The sequence below is a fragment of the Gambusia affinis genome, linkage group LG21 (assembly GCF_019740435.1).
Source record: "Gambusia affinis linkage group LG21, SWU_Gaff_1.0, whole genome shotgun sequence".
NCBI classification, from domain to species: Eukaryota; Metazoa; Chordata; class Actinopteri; order Cyprinodontiformes; family Poeciliidae; genus Gambusia; species Gambusia affinis.
This window is the reverse complement of record NC_057888.1, coordinates 11,546,466-11,566,648: the sequence shown is the minus strand read 5'-3', so window position 1 is coordinate 11,566,648 and position 20,183 is coordinate 11,546,466. Positions and strand designations below refer to the sequence as shown.

General features: G+C 36.7%; 1 protein-coding gene across 2 annotated transcripts in view; it reads right to left on the bottom strand.

Annotated features, from left to right (window-relative positions):
* The window catches only part of lg21h8orf34 (linkage group 21 C8orf34 homolog), a 77,539-nt gene that overhangs the window by 18,244 nt on the left and 39,112 nt on the right, over positions 1-20,183 (bottom strand). Inside the window, exons 8-11 of one of the 2 annotated variants that reach the window (XM_044105343.1) lie at positions 15,799-15,934; positions 11,626-11,711; positions 11,419-11,495; positions 1,168-1,294 (exon numbers count right to left, since the gene is read on the bottom strand). In XM_044105343.1, the coding sequence (XP_043961278.1) occupies positions 1,168-1,294; positions 11,419-11,495; positions 11,626-11,711; positions 15,799-15,934 (426 nt within the window). The remainder of the gene's footprint in view (positions 1-1,167; positions 1,295-11,418; positions 11,496-11,625; positions 11,712-15,798; positions 15,935-20,183) is intronic. The other variant, XM_044105345.1, reaches the window with a different exon arrangement.

Below are 20,183 nucleotides of genomic sequence, written 5' to 3'. Positions count from 1 at the left end.
GCATTTTTGCTAAAAAAAGGATTTGATTCAAGTAAGGCAATGCTTTTACCAATGGGAGCATTTTCTTTGGCCAAAAGTAACACATACTTTGGCTAGACTCCTTCTCTTGCTGTAATCTATCCCCCCACAAATTCTATGAATAATAATCCAAAGTATGTGTACATGTGTGGAACAGCACATCAAACAGATTTGTTTTTCAACAGCAGCTTTTTGGTTGGTGATTTTCAGACCTGTAGTAGCTTATAGGATATAAAATTATCTATCCTTCTTTTTTGCCACTTATCAGACACAAGTGACAATGAAATGCAACAAGTCTTTACTGCAACTCTCTCCATTTTATGCTTTAAGGTGTTTGGTAACAAACAGCAAAGAGTTTTGAACAGAAGCTCACCAGATCTCATCACTGCCAAGTAAATTTGATTAAAACATGTTCACGGTGTCCTGCTGGGTCAAGACTGGGGACATTACCTTTTGGTTACATCCCCGTCTTCGGTTACAAATTTATTTTCAAATAATCCAAAAATCTCAAAATGATGCTTCATTCACTAAGTGATCAGATACCTACAAGTACAGTAACAACTGAAAACTGAAAGCTTTACTTTCAGTTTCAACCATCTGACCTCTTCACATGGGGGACATATTTGTTTATAATAAGTGAGATAAAGTGTTATTATAGCAGTTGTGCAGACGCGGAGTATAAATCATGGGAGAACTGTGGCACTTGTGGCAAAATTTTTAGCGTAACTGTCATGGGCTTAATATGTGGACTTTCCAACCAGCAAAAGCCAAATTAAGCTGTGGGCAAATTTTAAACAAAAACTGAAGTTGTTTCTTTAAAAATAAAACAGCTGTGTAAAACATTTGGTTCTGAATTAATGTGGTTAATTTGCTTTGCTTCACATCATCTGTCCTTAAAGAATGTTGTCATTCTGTTCTTAAAACTACATCTGGGAGAAGGCATTGCAAATTTGAATAGGCATAAAAATATTTTGGTACTTTTGAATTACTAACCACTTGTCCCTTTTAGAAATAAACAACAAATGAATGAAAAAAGAACATTTGAAAATAGTTTACATAGGAAGTTCTTAAAAAAGAAAAAAAAAAAAAAAAGCACTGCAAAAACATGTCCATCATAGAAACACGCACATGCACACATGCGCTGCCTACCAGCAAGCTGTTTGCCCATGTTCTCCAGCTCTTTGGAAAAGAGGGAGTCGCCAAGCAGCAGCCCCGTCTGCCCAACAGAACTCCCACCTCTTGCAGACTTCAGATCAGCCTCCCAGACAGCCTGACGCTAGTTAGAGAGGGGAGCAAAAAAAATGAGCAAGTCACATTAGAAGAAAGTCCCTTCAATTAACTCTTTATATAATTTTTAGCTATTGCTGAAAGTATCTGAGCCATATCTGCTGGGGGGGAAAAGAACCAATTATTATTTTATGGGCTTTAGAAAAACACAAGAAACCACAGCAAGTGTAGATGAAAGTATCCAACATGGAGGGAACTCTGTTAAGTGAATGTGGCCCACTAGACAGTCAGTAGTGGTTTAGGACATTTTTCTATAACCACCACCAGAGACCCTCACCCTTTGCGCTCTGGTGTGTTGGCATTAGGTTTGTCAGCACAATTATAACTCAGAGAAAAATTGAACTTTTTCAAAGTTATTTCAGTTCAGACACATCTTCACACACTATTTGTATGGAAAAAAACCTGTAAGACATACTGAGCTTTGCCAAGTTGTGTAATGGAAGCTTGCCTAATCGTAATTTTATTCTTTTGTGTGGCCGGATGATGTATAGTGTAAATGCATTTAATGTCCGTGAGCTCTAAGCACAGGTGAGAAATAAAACTTGACAGCCGTAATCCCACCACCTGTTTGTTTAGTTTACACAAGATAAGTTATGATGCGTCGGATGCCAGCGCTTACATCATTTGATATGCTAAGCTTTTAATGAGAAACAGAGCTGACTTGACTAAGTGTTGAGATGCTCTGAGACATCTGGTAATAGATATGTTCAGCAGACTCCTAAAGCAATACTCAGGGATCGCCCTTTGATATACACACACACACACACACATCACAATGATAAAGTCCACAAAGCATAAAATAAATTTATCTCACCTGACATCACAGCTACCAAGGGGTAGAAAAGTTTGAAAACTAGTTAAAACTTATTTTTTAAGTTGTATATAGTTATCATCACAGAGAATAGTAGTAATAGTACTAGCTGTACTAGAAAGTCACAATATTAATAAAAGCAGTACAAGGTTCCAAACTGTTGACTGTGAATTAAAAAGGTAAAATATTTCGCCCAACATTGATGATGACAATGACTACCCGTAAAAGTGGCATTGTTGTAAGTTCTTATCCAAAGCATTGCCACCCAATCTGCTTAGTATACAAGAAGAAAATCAAATGGTTTTTCTCACTGCAGGTTTTTTCCCCCTCGGTGGTTTTACTGCAGGAACCAGGGCCAAATCAGACAAAACAGAGTACAAATCTACCCTGGTAGGGAGGAAAGACTTAATGGATGAAGCCTGAACTAAAGGCCTGAACTATGAGAGGCCACCTATATCTGAAGAGAAGATACATAAGCATTTATTACTAGTTAAAAAAAAAATGTACTACCTAGCATTTTGTCATCTTTTTCCTCCACAGCAGTTGATTCTTTTCACTTTAAATTCGGACAAGAGTTCTATATTTTTATTTGCAAACTCAACATTGATACCCAGCAACCCATGATGAATATAAAAGAGATTTACAGAGCTTGTAATCAAATAAATTGATAAAATCCAGCAACCTAATCAGAAAGACTTAACTAAAGGAAGTGGGGACATCAGCTCTCAGCACCTTCGTGACTAGGAAGCAAGAAATGCCTTGTTGTTTCTGCAAAAGTTTTAAATGTGAAGCTAAAAAAAAATTCAGCAATCATTTCCTGTGATACAGATTAAAAAGTCATCACAACTCCCCAGGATTGTTGATTATTTACAGATTTTAGGTTTGAATGAAGCAAAAATAAAGATACATAGATTAGGGGGCACCATCACCCAAGTCTAAAGTTGACAATTATGGCCAGAGCCCGACCAGAACCCAACCTGAAATTCAAGCAAAATCAGGCCAAAATTATTTGTACCATTGTTGTGTCTGGGTGCAGCTTAACAGTGCACTTAAGCTGCACTGTTTCAGAATCGCATCAACCAACCCAGCTCCATGACATTCAACGTTAAGGAACTCTGGGTGAATTTCATTCAAGCAAGGAGCTTTTTAACCTATTCCGTAACCTCGGCACCACAGAATGGAGACCTTATCGTAAATTCCCCAGACTCCACTTTCTTAATGGAACATGTGGAAGATTGGAAACCAAAGGGTTGCCTTGCGATAAATGGATAAATGTTAAAATAAATATTTTCTTATGAACTTGCATTCCAGTTGGAGACCTTTGCTTTCACTGCTTTCTTTAAGTGGCTATTCTTTTATGCAATGATCCCCGATTTCTACATTCCATATGTAATTTCATTGATCTTCAGCAACTTTGACTTTTGTTCTCAGTTGATCTTGTTTTCACTTTCTTTCATGCTTTTTTAAAATTATTTCTCAGTTTTGAGATGAACATGAATACGACTATTAAGAGCTGCAAGCCTGAACACAACTGAAAAATGTCTTCAAAGATACTAATTTAAATTAATAATCCAAACGGGCTGTTTTGGCAGAGGAAACTCTGGCATTATCTTCCCAGCTGCTTTCCAGTTGCGTCATGGTGCTCATGCCCAGTTGCCAAAGAGTACAAGAGATGGCAGTTCTGGTCTGATTTATAATCTTATATTTGAATGCCCATGCTTAATAAAATAACAATCTGAGCCTAGGGAATCTTGACAAGGATGGGAGTTTTGAACAGAGTGTCCTAAACACACTGCAGCCATAAATCTTTGTTTGAAGAAATTTTTTTGTTTGACTGGCCAATTACTTCACATGAGTTCCAAACATCGGCTTTGGGTAAGTTAGTATAATGTGGAAACAGCAGGTGCATATAACCATTTGTTTTGCAGATTGCATAAGCAATTTAGGAAAACAATTAAAAATATATATACATATATAGATTTTGTTTGTACAGTTTCTACTTTTCAGTTTGAGATCATGAGGAGCCAATATTTTTTATGCAGCTTACTTTATTGTCCATAAAGAACAACGTCCCTCAACCAAATTTAAAAATATATACATTTTAAATCTCTGGAGGACGAACATGTACTCAAACTTGTCTTTTGTTAAAAACGCATAAAATAGGCTTAGTACAATGCTTAGAAAACTTCTATTACATTAAATGTTTTAACATTTTATTACATAACAACACGTTATTGTATTTTAATGAGATGGACTACTACAAAGTAGTGCATAATTGCTTAACAGAAATAAAACTGCTGCAAAGCCCCAAAGTGAAATCCAGTACCAACAATTAACTTCAGATGTAATCTCAGTATAAATTCAGCTATTCAGGGGTTTGCTAGAGAACATTAATGAGCAAACAGCATAATGAGAACCAAAACCACCGGCAACTTAGGCCTTAAGAGAGCGCCTAACGACAAAATGCGAGGGGTACTCAGGGAGTTTTTGTGAGCCTAAAAGTGTCAAGAAAGATTCTGCAAATATTAGGGGTTGGCTTGAGTATTAGTGTATTTCAGAAAGGCTCAAGAAGAAAACGTTACCAGTTCATATTCCATTTATAAAAGAGTAATTTGTATTCCAAACACAATTTTTTAAAATTTTATTTCTGGTGACATTTAGTCCACACTCTTTACCAGTTGTTGGCATAAATGCTCCATTAAGTTGTTTGCCAACTACCGTTAAACAATTAGTAGAAGAAGAAAAGAAGCCAATCATAGCTACAAGGTCAACCACATTTTCTCACTAATCTAGAAATTTCTATCGTCTCCTCGCTCAGAGTTGCTCTCAGCAATTGCCTAAATCACTCTGAAGCCAAAACTCTTGGGCAGGGGTTTTAAGCTAAGTTAGGAACTCTCCAAGAGGACAGAGGATCTTTGAAAGTATGGCCCCAGACCTAAGTCTACTAAAGAATTGATGTCTTCAGAAACTCTCCTGTCAATCAGGAGGAACCTAAGTTACTTAGCAAAGAATTATCAGAAACTGAAAATTTCAGCCTCTAGATATACAAAGCTGGTAGATGTATACCTGGCCTGTAGCTACAATTGTAAAAATATTGCAATTGAAAAGAAAGAAGTGCATGTATGCTGCATGTATTCTTTTCTTGCATTTCACAATTATAACCACTTTGTTTTGCTCTGTCTCATAAAACCCCAGTAAAACCCGTTGAAGTTTATGGTTTTAGCATGTCGAAGGGATGTGAAGTCTTTTGCAAGATGCTGTACTCCATTTTTACTAAACATGTATCTGAGCAAGACAAGGAACACTGATACTCTCTTATGTATAGCTGACCATTAAATGTCATTGATCTTGGTGCCTGTCAGACACATGAAGCATTTTGTGGCAGCGAAACCACATCACCACAAGCCAATCTTTAATTACAGCCCTCATAAAGCAGTGATGTGAGCTGAACATCATAACTGAATCCACTACTCGACTATTTCTTTTTCTTTGGCGGTATCTCCCCAACTTCAACAGCATTACATCATCTTCTCCGCCTCTTGCTTTGGGTCTCCTTGGCTGCAGCACACAAGGCCACCAACATGATGCGATTTTTTTTTTTTATTTCCCATGCACTATAAAGTCATTACCAAGCTGTAACATATTAGCTTAAAAGGCGCTGCAGCTAAAATTCTTTAAGAAAACCAAATACATATTTGAAATTGTTACTATACATTTTATTTTATTTGTTTTTTTGGGGGGGCGGAGGGGTGTATGGAGGTTGTACAATGCCCTCTTGTTTTCAATCAAAGAAAGAATCAAAGTTTATCCCGGAGACCCCAGACTGGAGGCTGAGGCAACCAGTTTTCAGGAATCCTGTAAGCCTAAACAAAACAACATTACACACTGCAAACAATTACTCCAATCAGATAGCATCAACCCATAAACAAGCACTACAATCAACATCTCTTCTTGTCTTGATTGATTTTGGTAAATTCATGCATTTTTAGGAAGTTCAATAGAAAACATCTACATGTACAATCAGGCATTAGAATGCAAAGCAAAGAAATATGTAAAAAGCATAAACGGCTCAGTGTAATTTGGGAAACATGAATCGAATAAAAACAGTCTTGATTACAGCCTGAAAATACATAATGAAGTTATAAAAAGTAATCTCAATTTCATTTTGCAGCCGTCGCTCTCATGCCAGACAATATACAGCTTTTCTTCCCTTTTGTTCAGATGGTTTGATCTGCAGGAAAAAAGAACCATTCCTTTTCCATCTCCAGCAAAGAGATACACTTTCACTGAGTAGATTTGTATCAGTGGTGCAAAACCATTTTTTATTAATGCTCCCTATTTCTATGTGGCCACAAAAGAAAGAAATTCAAGACAAAAGTGGAAACGACAAATATGGATCAAATTTATTTTTATTTTTTGCATGTTGAAATCAAGTTAGAAAAAAATAAAAAATAAAAATGGATGGATGGAAGTCTTAATATGTACTGTGTGTTCTCAGCTATGTGTGTGTGGTCTGCTATTAAGATCACCACAATCTGGGATTTGTGCCAGTCTGGCTTAGCACACAACAAGAACTATTAAAAAAAGAAAAAAAAACAAAAAAAAGAACTGTTTAATATTTGTGTGTGAAGCTATCGAGCTAAAAAAGATAATGAGACAAATTTTGCATGGAAACCAAGACAGATTCAACCTGAAACATACTTCTATCATGCACATCTTATTTTATAATGCGTTTTGTGGCTTACTGAAACCTCCTTTCACAGTTGTTTATGTATTGTTTAATACATAAAATAACTGTTCAATCTTAAAAGTACATTTCCTTTATAAAACAGATTATTGTATTAGAATTCACAAGAAGAAAGCAACAGCCTTGTTTTCTCTACAACTATAGTGGCTAATGTAATCTCGTCTAGCTTTATATTAGGCATTTACAATCTGCTTCAGATGGCACTTGTTGGTTTGGAGTTAACCCACAGCTATTATGCCTCTAAACCTCCAAGGAAGGTGGTCGATGAGACAAGTTTGCAAGCAGGTATGAAGTGGGAATCAGAAAGAACAGCGATTAATTTTAATCGATAGGCCCTTTAAAACTAAGCTGGTTAATTTGAGTTTCCACTGGCAAAATTCAAGCACCAAAAAGACAAAGGAAAGAACCATCTCCATCAGCAGCTGGGGGTGGGCTCATGGGGAGCAGCAGCCAATCAAAGCACTGTGAACTTCAACTCAACACCGCAAAGAGAAAATCCTGATTATTTAATGGCCGTTAAACGCTTGTTTTCTTCACAAGAAAGTTCATCTAATTGCATAAATAAATTCTGTGACTCTGCTTAAGAAGAGATTATTTTCTGGTTGTTCTGCTGTTGCTATGGTGATCGCCCTCAAACGACTTGTGGCTTCAGAGTATTCTTAATCAGCAGGGAAAAGCAAGTAAAAAGTTGCCTTTACGACTATGAGGGAAAACAACTGAACTGGAAGGTAAGCATGGGCCTACTGCAGGTATCAATCAGTTAAATAACAAAAAAAAAAAAAAATATCAATAAATAAGTAATCTAATCATCCATGATTTTTTATAAGAAACTAGCAAAAATTCTAGAGGGCCTGGAGTCTTCACCAGCAGCAGCATAGAGTAACTTATCAGTGGGTTTCCTGCACATGCTGCACACTGCTGGTGGATTCAATTGACAAAAGAAAAAAAAAAGGTTAAAATGCAAGTGTTGAGAAAAACCTTCTATATATGATAAATATACAAATGAGCTTCAGCAGTTGCTTTTATTACAGTAGTACTTTCAAATTTACATTTTGCAGAGCATGAGTGGCATGTCTGATAATAACTTGACACCTTTTTTGTTCTTATTTAATTTAACTACCTGCCCTTTTTGAAAAGAACTGTTCAATCTTAAAAGTACATTTCCTTTATAAAACAGATTGTTGTATTAGAATTCACAAGAAGACAGCAACAGCCTTGTTGTTCTCCAAAGCTAGTCTCATCTAGCTTTGGGCATAATGGGGAGCTGACAGGTTATGAGAGGTCACGCTGCACTCCTAATCACTTCCTTTTGTTTTGGCACACAACAGATTCACCTATTGAACTTTAGGAACTTGTGTACCAGAGGCAGCCAAAAACAAATAGCATATTGACAATAATAATTAGAGTTTCATTTGGGAATTCCAAAGACATGACGTTGACCAGTCCATGTGTAATAGACTATCAACTTACACACGCATCAGTAATTTGACAGTATTGTTAAAAGTTAATACCTTCACATGTTGGTTGTTCTTCTGAAATAGTGCCTTTGTTGTTTAAAGGTATCCCTATTACAAACCAAAGAAAGATTTTAATTGTCCCAAGCTAATAAATTCAGTTAGATTTGTTGTTACCCTTGCAGATCACTGAAACAGTGCTTCATTTCTCCCAAAAAGGAATCAATTAATAGTTTGATAATATTTATTGCGCATGCATGTAGAAAAAAAATCCAGGTCATCGTCACTGCGCTCTTTCTCATATGTTACTTTGCTTTTTCTAATTATTTTTGTTAGGTTTACCATTTTGGGTCGTATCTATATCACCTATGTGCCAAACATTAATTACTGATACTTCAATTATAAGAGCTGAACTGTAATCAAGCTCCTGGTAAGCTGGCAGAAATGAAACCCAGCTTGCTCAGATGTATATTGAGTTATATATTTTCTGATGTTATTTTACCAAATATATTTATAAAAAGATTTTGAAGATTCATCAATTGCTTATGAATATTAGGATTTTAGAAATTTGATTGACACACTGACGAATATTGTTTCAAGATGAGGTGAAAAGATTGAATTGCTGCATAATAAATTCATTGTTAATATGCAAAACATCTGCAAATGTTTAGTTGTAACATCTTTGTTAGGTTGGGAATGAAAACATGTCAAAATTACAGTAACTTTTGATAAGGTTCATTTTAGCAAAATAAAGTTAAAACCACCCTATATATCAACTGTACCTTGCCATCTTTTGAAATACTTCAGGATATCTATTCAGCAAAATCTTTTTTTTTTTTCTAGTGGTTCATTTGACTTTTTTGTGTTCTCATTATTTTGGATTTTCATCATTATAATAACAATCGTGTACGTTTTGCAATTTATGACTGCCTGTAATAAGAAACAAATGTTACAGTTGTTTAAAAAAAAAAAAAACAACCATCTCTACATAACTCATCCACAATGCTTGAATTATGTTGTCAGATTTGCCTTAGCAAAAACAAAATGTATGCACAACTGTGTGACAAATTATGTCGATGCCAAATATTTAGAGGCCATGCAGCAAATTAATCATAAAATTCCTGCTTTTTATCATGCACATAACATTGCAGCACACTAATTATCTTATTTCTATCAGAGAAGTGAACACTTTACTCTCTCAAATGTTATGGCCATAACAGGCCTGCCATTCACAGCTAAACCTGATTAAAACCAATCACCCAGCTCTTACAAAGAAGGTCATAGAAGAATTTTTTGAGGGGGATTTGCTCCGGCTATTGCTTTAGGAAAGTATTTGTCTTTATGAGGCAATTATCACCTAAAAGAGCTGGCAGAGGCAGGGGGTCTGTGAGCCTAATAATAACTACTAACAGTTTTAGCTTTCCAACGTTACCAGGCATTTAAAGCCCAAAGCAGAACTGTGTAAAGCTTAAATTGTGCATTTTTATGTAGTCATAAATATGCCCATAATAAAATATGCCCGAAATGTCTGATCTTTTTTTTTTATTTTTTTTTACGACAACAACCAGTGGATCAACAGATAAACTGTCCAGTTTCTACAAATCCAAAGTCTACCTTTGTTCTTATTATTGTATATTTAAGCATCCCGTCCCTCGCACATAAACAACAAATTAGTACAGGATTTCTGTCATTCTGTAATTCAAAAAACTTCAGAAAGTTATTCAGCTAGACATAAAATGTCCTGCTAACAGCTTCTGCATTTAAAATAAGCAGTTCATGGGAAGGAATTAAACCCAGACTTTATCGGTAAGGTTCACACTGGGTTTGACTTACAGTGCCTTCAGTTGTGATGCAGATGAAATTAAATGCATGTTTTTTGGGTTTTTTTTAATTCCTAACAAAAATCTGCTTAAGTGTTCATTTATTTTCAGCCGCCCAGGATTCCTAGGACTGTCAAGGGAATGACTCTGTCGTCTTTGCATATGTAGATGCCAACATTTTTGCTAATTCTTGCCTCAAGTTCAGTTAGGTTAAATGGATAATGTAAACAAATGCCGGTTTATACATTTGTCAAAAATATTAAATTGCTTTTAGTTCTGGCCTCCAATCTTCACCAATGTGTTCTCTAACAAAATTAGACATCATCACAGAACAGCTTTATTGAGAGTTATGCTCAATATATTAGAACATGCGTTCCAATGAAGCTAGTTCGTCAGAATAAAAGTATCCTTTAAAATGTGTTTAATTAATCTATATCACGTTTCACTTATTTATGGAGTTACTGAAATGAATGAAGTTTTCAGTAATCTTCCAATTTATTGAATATGATTGTGCTCCAAGATTCAAGATTTTGGAGTCAGGTGATGTCAAAATGTAATTGGTTGCCCCGGATTTGATTCAGTGAAAGCACAGTGAAATGGGTTTAAATGCAAATGCATGCCACACTTTTCAGAATTTTATTTGTAAAATAAAAATCAGGCTCCGGCTTTGTTCAGTCAGCCTCTAAATGTCTGCTCCCAGTTAGTGTGGAGCCACTCTGCATCTGCTCCACACACGGCGCTCTGCCTTGGCTCCAAACTGTTCCTACTCTAAGAAAAACCTACAGTAAAATGCCTTGTCTAACAATTAAATTGGCCGACTATGAAAAAGGTATTGGCTTTTATTGTGCTTATAGAGAGGCTCTAGCCTCCAAGCTGAAAACTTTATTAACAGCATGTGAGCGTCTACCTTTATAGAAGTCTGGTTTGGGCCAGCTACATATTGCTTGCCTGAAATATGTGAGGTGAACTGTGCAGTAAATACCTACCACCACAGAATTAACATAAAGTTTCATGTTTTTAGCTAGAGTTAAGCAGAGCGATACTGGGTAGATGTTTAATTCGGGATATCGGTTGTTTTCCACCATCAACTGTTCCGTGACCTAAAACAGCCTCATGAGGATGGATCGTTTTCTCTCGTAGAATTTAGTTAACAAGAAGCTTGAGGTGGTTTTCACTCAATATCAGACAATAAAGCTGCAGAGGGGAGAGAGCTATGAGGTAATTGATGCCGTGTAAAGTGATCTTAATTGTTTGGCGATGGGTGCAGGGAAAGACACTTACAGAGCTTGTTACTTGAGATAAGGCCTCACATTCCTGAAGTCGACCCGCCACAGTGTCCACCCCGGGCATTGGCGCTGCTCCAGATGAATCCATTCATAATGAGGGAAGCAAGGAACACAGCACAGAGTAACAAAAACACACAAATATGCAACCCGAAAAAAATAAAATATTTAGATTTCTTTTTCCCCACTCTGTTATGAAACTCACAAGAGATGTCAGGCACAGCTTGCTCAGATAAGCGAGGCCTGTGATCCTCTTCAGATCGGCTGTCTGATAGTGTGTCTCCCTGCAGCCTAGAAACAACACGCAAAACATACAAGGTTATACACAAGGCCAGAGAACTATGGATACAATGCATGTTTAGAAGCTGAACGTCAAGATGACGACGAGACGAGTCGGTTTCCATCATTCTGAAGCGATAAGACAAGAGGAAACGTTTGCTAAGTTCATAATCTCCGCTGTAAAATGTGGGATGGTGAAAGAAGATGCATAGGGGTTAGTTTAGAGGATTTATCTCATGTGAAACCAGAATACTATGTTTATAGGTAGGAGTAACTATTTTATTGCCCTTACGAATTATAACAATCAGCTAATCAAATGTGCGACATATGGCGAATATTTCCTTCTACATCTGGCCATGAACAAATTATTTCACAGACAGAAGGAAGTAGATTCTCCTTACCCACCAAAAAACCCCAAAAAACTATACAATGATATTTTTCAGATTGTTTAAACTTTAAGACCAGTTATTGCTGCTTTCTTTTTTTTTTTTTATCACATTTTGTTCTAAGTTCTTCTAGTTTTGTTTTTGATTTATGTAGATGTGTTTGCAGAGAAACATTATCTGGCGTCCTGGATTTAGTGGTTTCCTCAAGGCACTAAAGAATTTACATTCAGATACATAAATAAACTGTCGGATAAAAACATAAAGTAATCCATCAACAACCTTTTTCTGCCTTTACAACTAAAACATTGAATTAAAGCCAGTTTATTTTTTGACAATTAAAACAAACAAAAAAAAGCATCATAAAATGAATGGAGGTCCTGCAAGCCATTTCCATGTCATCAGAGAAAAGAACAAAGAAAAACAACCTCATTTGCTTTTATAGAGCAGCTGTATTCCTAGCCACAGGGTCTACAATAAAAGATAAATAAAATAAAAAAACATCTTTTATTTCTTTTTGTCTTTATACACCCATATCCTTCTGTTGTGCACTGTTAAATGTTCTCTGGAAGGTATCTAAAAGTATCCTAGGTCAACAACTGAGCAAGCCTTCTTATTTTTTGCACTAAAGCTACTTATTCCCTGCAAAACTGACCAACATTTCTTTAGCAGTGGCTCTACAAGGCTTTATATAGTCAAAACCAGCAGTTTATATACACTGTGTAAAATTTGTCCTGTGAATTTCAGAGGCAACAAAAACTTTTTCTGACCAAGGTGTTTTTTGTTTTGTTTTTTTTAATTAAAACCCACAAAACCTTGGCTAGTTTCCAGTATCAAGTAACTAAGATTTAGTTTCAAAACCACCATGACTTTGTTTTATATCATTCCTACTATTTAAAGTTCTTTTAATAAGGTGCAACAGAAAGCACTAGATCAGGGGTCTCAAACTCCAGTCCTTAAGGGCCGCTGTCCTGCAGTTTTTAGATGTGCCACAGGTACAAAAACCACTGGAATGAAATGGCTTAATTACCTCCTCCTTGTGTAGATCAGTTCTCCAGAGCCTTGCTAATGACCTAATTATTCTATTCAGGTGTGGTGCATAAGAAGCACATCTAAAAGTTGCAGGACTGTGGCCCTGAAGGAATGGAGTTTGAGACCCCTGGACTAGATCAAGTACAGTTTTCTCCAGTTGTAACATCTAATTTCGCCACACTTTCCAAGCTGTTGATGTTCACTGCTGATCACCTGGCTGAGAGAATTGTTTGACACTTTTCTCTGTCTATTACCAAAGACACACATTTGGCTTTTTGGCTTTCGGCAGACTAGAATTTTTTTCAAACATTGTGTCAAAACTCAGAGAACTCAACCCATCGCTATTATGAAGCTGATGTTTTGAAGCTAAAGCTGGGAAAATATGCAAGAAGAAGTTTAATAATCTGTACAATGAGAGCTTGAAAACTTAAACTAAGGATGTTTATTCTAGATTTTTGGTTAGATCTGTAACAAAACCACTAGTAATTTGATGTACAACAGCAAATAAGTGTTGTATAAGCACATTTTTTTTAAATAAATAACATAATCAATGGATTAACTTCAAGTACCATGAAGATTAAGCGTTGCTTTCCTTTTTTCAGTATTTCCCTTTTAATCTTTTGTGCAGATATTGTAAATCTCTTAGTGTTCCATGAGTAACTTCCATGTGAGGTCATATGTTTACAGCTTTAATTCACTCACACTTCATTTCTACATTTTCAGAGCCATCTGGTGAGTCGTCATTGAAAGGTGTTTATTTTAAAAAAGGGCTAATACATACAGCAGGAGTCAGCAAAATTCATTCAAACATGCCAATGTTTTTCTAAGCAGACAGTTCGGTGGCCAGTATTTGGTTAACCAAGTATCATGTATGTTTCCACTGCAATTTGCAGTTTTGTGTATTACCATTCACAAAACTGTGCAGAATATTAACACTTTTCAGTTCATTCAAATAACCTGTTTTGTAATGTGCTTTAAATACATACACAATGAAAATGAACTCAACTTCTACTTGACCACGTGAATTAAAAAACATCTTTGTCAAAAATATTTCTTTTTTTCAATTTTAATGGTAAAAATATAATACTCTACAGTAACTAACACGAGCTGTTGACTGAATAAAAGTACGGCAGTCACTAAACAAAAACAAATTGCAGTTGGTTAAAGTGTTAGGTTGTTAACACATTCGCAGTGCAATCCTGCTCAACTACAAGAAGCCTGAGAGAAACTTTTTATCGTTAACCTCAGCTGTAATAGGCAATAAAAACAAGTTAACTTTCTTCATTTATATCCTTGAAGCATTTTTCATATCACGCTGAGCTACCCAGACAGTTTTAGCACCCTCATCTTTCCCTGCAAGTGCAACAAGGAATCAAATCTGCTAGAAAGCTTTGCCGATTTGAACCCTTTTCAAGTTTACATGGCATTATTATTATTATTTTCTAAATGTGTAGAAATTTTTAATCATTTCACACTCTACTGGTCTCCCACAATACACTTTCAGGCCGGATATGTCTTGGTGGTCTTGATCTTCTGACACTGTTCCAACTATCCAAATTGATGTCTGACCTCTGTTCATGTCTGCTCTGGACAGCTGTGCATTTATGTCACACCTGAGAGTTTTCTGTATAGCACAAAAAAAAGCAAACTGCGAGAGCTCCATTTTTCCAGCTTGCTGATCTATTTGTGGCCTTCATATCACCCCAAAAATGACAGACAAAACTCAGGGCTGCCTGGTTGATAAAACTCGTGAAATATTTGGTGGTCAGGATTAAAAGGAACAAAGCAAGAATTTGGCTGGAACCTAAAGGAGACAGTAAAACTGTGAAGAATAACAGATGGCTGACATGAAAAAAGTGAAAACATGCTTTTGAAAAAGAACATACAAGGAATCCAAACAACCCCTCACACAGATGCTACTTTACTTTGTCACTAATGTACCTAGAGCACAAAGGTATAAACAATTTGCTCAGAAATATCACACAATTAAACTGCCTACAAACAAAATCCAGAGATACAACACCTACTCCAGCAGAACCTGAGACAACATCCAGAAGCCTGTGCTTGCAACAAAGCTGATAAGCTGCATGAATGGAGCAAAAGTGGCAAACAAAACCAAAACAGAGGAGTTTGCACAGACAGATGTGTGCCTGGCGTCTCATCAAGAAGATACCTGTTTATCTCTTACTGGCATCAAGGGAGATCTATGCCCACACCCGTCTCAGGCATCACACCCAAAACTCTGAAATCTGAGCGCTACACTGATGCTGGAAGATGCAGGAAATGTGTCAGAGGAGAAGACAGCGATAAAAAGGAGAAACTATAATAAACTGTACGATTATCCACACAGGGATCATGAAAACAAGCAGCACAGGAACGGTTTAAGTTATTGTGTCTTTTTGTTTCATTCCCTTCCTTAAGGGAGAAAAGAAGGAAGGAAGAAAGGAAGGAACAAAAGAAAGGAAGAAAAGAAAGAAAAAGAAAGCTGTGTGACTGTGACTGATAGTATGATAATCAGAATCTAGGAAACAAGCAACCAATCCATATTCTACAAACATTTAGTTGCTGGTTTAGACAACAAACCAAAGGAAATCATTTCTGATATTGTCAAAATGTGACTTGAAATTTAGTTGCTCTTCACATTTTCATAGCCTCCAGATCAGAAAAAAGGTGAAAACATTTACCTTGCACATCTAGAACAGATGTTGAGGGTAACTTTAGCCTGTGGTTCAGACTGATAGGAGCTGCGTCCCTGGCTGAACTTACTCCCGGACGAGGCCAGCCCCATTACACCCTCCATCCGCAGGTCATCCAGGTCCTCTGGGAAGACGGAGAACAACATAGTAACAGTGGGGCAGGAGAGGGAAAAAACAGAGAGGACAGCCATTAATCATATTTTGTTTTTTTTCCTTGTCAACGTAATGCCCTGTGATGACAGCCTGCTGAAAGTCAAAGGGGCAAGAGAGACCATCATAGTAGGTAATCATTATCAGCACAGTCATTCCAATGAGTTTCCACAAGAACATGCTGACTTTGAACTTTTGGATCGCCTGCATCGCAGCAAAATTATTTCCAGTAAGAATTATGTCATGTAGCCACAATGAGGGTGACGAAAGCAAATATATTTACTCTGTAAGAAAAAAATTTACAAGTATATGGAGTGTAGAGGTTACAAGTATATCAGTAGTGTGGAGGTTTTCTTGATATATTCACTGGATAAGCCTTTATCTTCTTTTTTTAGCTGAAGAGCTAAAAACGTGGAGCAACTGAAACCTAATGTTTGAACAAAGTTAAAGTCTAAACAGGCTCAGCTGTCAAATCAGAATCATACATTTTAACATCAAGGCATCATGCTGCACACATTTCCATACTTCTGTCAGCCACATAGTCCTATTGTAATAGAGAAACTATGCTTAAATCACTCCAAGAACAAGATTTATGACAGGACATTAAAGTAGTGATGCTGAATAAAATGAAATCAATGCTTTTGTGTCTCAGTGGGGATTTGCTACAGTTAGTTTATAATGATCAAAGAGGCAAGCTCTAAATTAACCAGACAGATTTAGTTTTGAATGAGAGAAAAATACATATTGTTGTACTTTCCAAGCCATAGTTCTCATAGACAGAATGAATACTCAGAGTAGGAATGAGTACTCTGACAAAAGTATGCTTTGATATTGGCCTCCAAGATCAAGAAATACACTAAAGGATGTCCCAAAAAATGTAATATTTCAGGCAAGTTGTTGACTCCTTGGAAAGGTTCAACAGAACCTCACTTCAAATAAGTACTGAACTCAAAGATGTACAAAGAATCAGGTTAATATCAACTTACTTATTTTCATTGATCACACTTAAGCTACAGTTCTGCGACACACGACATACTGGAATCATCGGGTGTCAGGCATTCAGTTCTCTAACTGAGGGAGTAGTTGACTATAATCAACTATAGCCGACTATAGCTGACCACAGTCAACTATAACGGGGGGATGTCACCATTTATCAGTGAAAGGTGGGGTTCATGTTGAGGTCATACATCAAATGTAGTGTAAAGGCTGCTTGACTCTCAGCGTGGTCAGATATCTGAAACCAGAACTAAAACATTTTTTCTTTGGGATCATATTACAGTGTTCCCTGATAGAAAGAAAGAAAAAAAAACATAGGTTTGACACCTTGCAAGATGAGAATACATGACTAATCACAAGGATTGGATTTGATGACACTTCCTCATGAGAACTCTCTCCCTCTATTCATCCATCATAGTGGTACAAAAACCCCAAATATCTTATATCTTATGTCAAAAGACATGTGCTACTGACAGCAAACACTAAATATAATAAAGATATTTTTCATGTTTATCTCAAAAGATTTATCACTCTTGATTATTTAGTCTTTCGGGTTGTGGATTGGTTACTTTTGTTTCACTTTACCTTTTCTATCTTCTGTTACCTATGTAAATCCTACTGATCCAAATTCTGGAGAAAATGTGAAAAAAATAAAAAATACTAAAACCTGAAATCCCTCCAGGGCACTTTTGGAAATGTTTAATTGTAGAATTCAATTTTGATGTACAGTACAGACCAAAAGTTTGGACACACCTTCTAATTGAATTTAATTCAATTAGAATTGGTCTAATTGAATTCAATTAGAAGGTGTGTCCAAACTTTTGGTCTCTACTGTGTAGGTCTGGAGTTTATCTTAATAAAATTTTGCATCTTTATATTAAACTGTCGTTAATAATTTACAATCTATAAAGCAAAAGTCCAGTAAGGTGCAATAATTTGATCATCATTTCAAAGTTGAGCCTAATTTTAGGATGGTATATACTTTTTCCACATTCGTTCATTTAACAACCACAAACTTCAATGTATTTTACTAGGATTGTGGGTTAAAGATTAGGATGCATTAGTTCTGAAGCAGAAGAAATATATAGTTTTGGAATAGCCAGTCCCATAGAATAAAAGTCATTTTAGCAGAACCTGCCTGTCTGCATGAAGTTGGCTTCAAGATTTCAAAAAGCAACAAATCTTGCTCTAATCCAAAGACATTCAAGAACAGATGGGAAGCAAAATCATTAGCATCCATGAGCCCGGAGCAGGTTATAAAACCATTTTTATGTCTTTGGGACACCGCAATCCAAGGTGAGAACCATTATCCACTAATCGAGTCAACATGGAGCTGTGGTAAACTCACTCAGTAGTAGTTAACATACCAGAATTACATGTTCAGGTGTGTACTGAACATCAGTGTGTAACCTGAAACAATGTCTAAAGCCCTGCATGCCTCACTTGCCTCTGCTAATGTCAGTCTTCACTATTCAACAAGAAAGCATCATATGGTGGTCATAGCGCAATGTTCTCGGACCGCTGAACTTCTGCAGGACTTGGATGACTTGCCATTAATTGATGGAACCATGGATTTTCTCCCTCATGCACAAACTGCTGAACATCATCAACAAGAACGACACTGAAAGGCTAAAAACGCCTTTGGAGTGGGCAAGTCAAAGCCCAAACTTAAATCTGATTGAAACTGAGAATCTGATTTTGGCATGACCTTAAGCAAGTAATTCATACTCAAAGCCTTCTAATGTGGCAAAAAATAAACAATCCTGCCAAAAACAATGGAGGGAAGTTGGAAACCGGTTTGTGGCCTCAAATTCAGATTTTAGATGTTAGACTGACTAGAATGTCTCTCTTATATACACTGCCAGAGAAGATGTATTGTTTTATAGTCCTGAGAAGAAAAGATAAACTGCATTCCATTAATACCCCTAAGCAGAGCGATATTAAATGTCCCATTCATCACAGAATGCTTTGGAGGTGGGGGGACAGAAAGAGCCACCAGAGATTTGGGCAATTTTCTGGTCGTGGGAATTACACAGTTTGATGCCTTCCCTCTTTTTCTGTTTTCTCCAGTTCCATTCCCACTTCTTTCCCCTTCTAGCTATTACCCTGATCTTTTGGCGACCCACTAATTCGACATACCAGATTTTCTTTGGGTCATTGGGTGTGATACAAATCATTATTTGGCATTCAGAAAAATACACTTGTGAAACTACCGCTTGTATGAGATACCAAAAGGATCATTTTAAGTGGCCCTGACCCTGTTAAAAAACATGACCTCTGTGTCCACAGCTGCTTGTCACCTCAACTCCCTTTTGTCTTTTTTACTAGCTTCCTTCTAGTTCAGAAAAATCAGCACACTGGTGAAGAGAAAGGTCTCAATGTTGAAGGGAACAGAAAACTGAATGTCTGACACTAGAAAAGGACAACCATTATCATTAAACCTTATTCTATGTCTTTTAACAGTGTCCTTTGAACGACACCAGACATTTTTGTGGTCCCACACAAAAAAGAGATAAGACACAATGCAATCTTGCAATCACAGAACATGGATTTGTATCTTAGGTCAAATTACAGTCAAAAGTAAAGCGATTCGAAATGAAAATGTTTCACCGTTGTCTGGACTGCATATAACAGAGTTAACAGTAATCACACTCCACATAATCCACTTTTATACATTATGTAAACCAGGAATCAGCAGTCTTTTCATGTTCACATTCCCAGCATCACACTCCCTTTAAAGTTTATGTCAACATACAGTATGTTTGGTGTGCAGAAGTGCTCTTTTCCTCTGTATTTTTAGCGAAAACCGTGTGCACGCTCTCCGATGTTTACATTAGAGTTCAGGATACCTCCAACACAATGGAGCTATGATAAGTTTACAGTGCGTCTCCCATGAGACCAGCTTACCCAGAGACCATGACTGCCTCCTGGGCCTACGTCTAGACACAACAAACGTCTGTTTACACTTGCCATCTGAAAGCCTATGGCAAGCTGTTTGCGTAAACATTCAATATTCTTGATTTTAGCAGTTGTTAATGCTTTGTAGTGCATAACTAATTAGTTTTTTCTTAAAAAAAAAACACACTTGCCAAATACACTTTCTCTTACAAATGGGACTTCTGTGTTTGACGCTGTAGTCATATTATTTAACTGGTTGGCACTGAAAACAACAGACAGGTTAACTAGTGGAAGCAAGTCCTGAAAACTAATTAACTAACTATGCACAG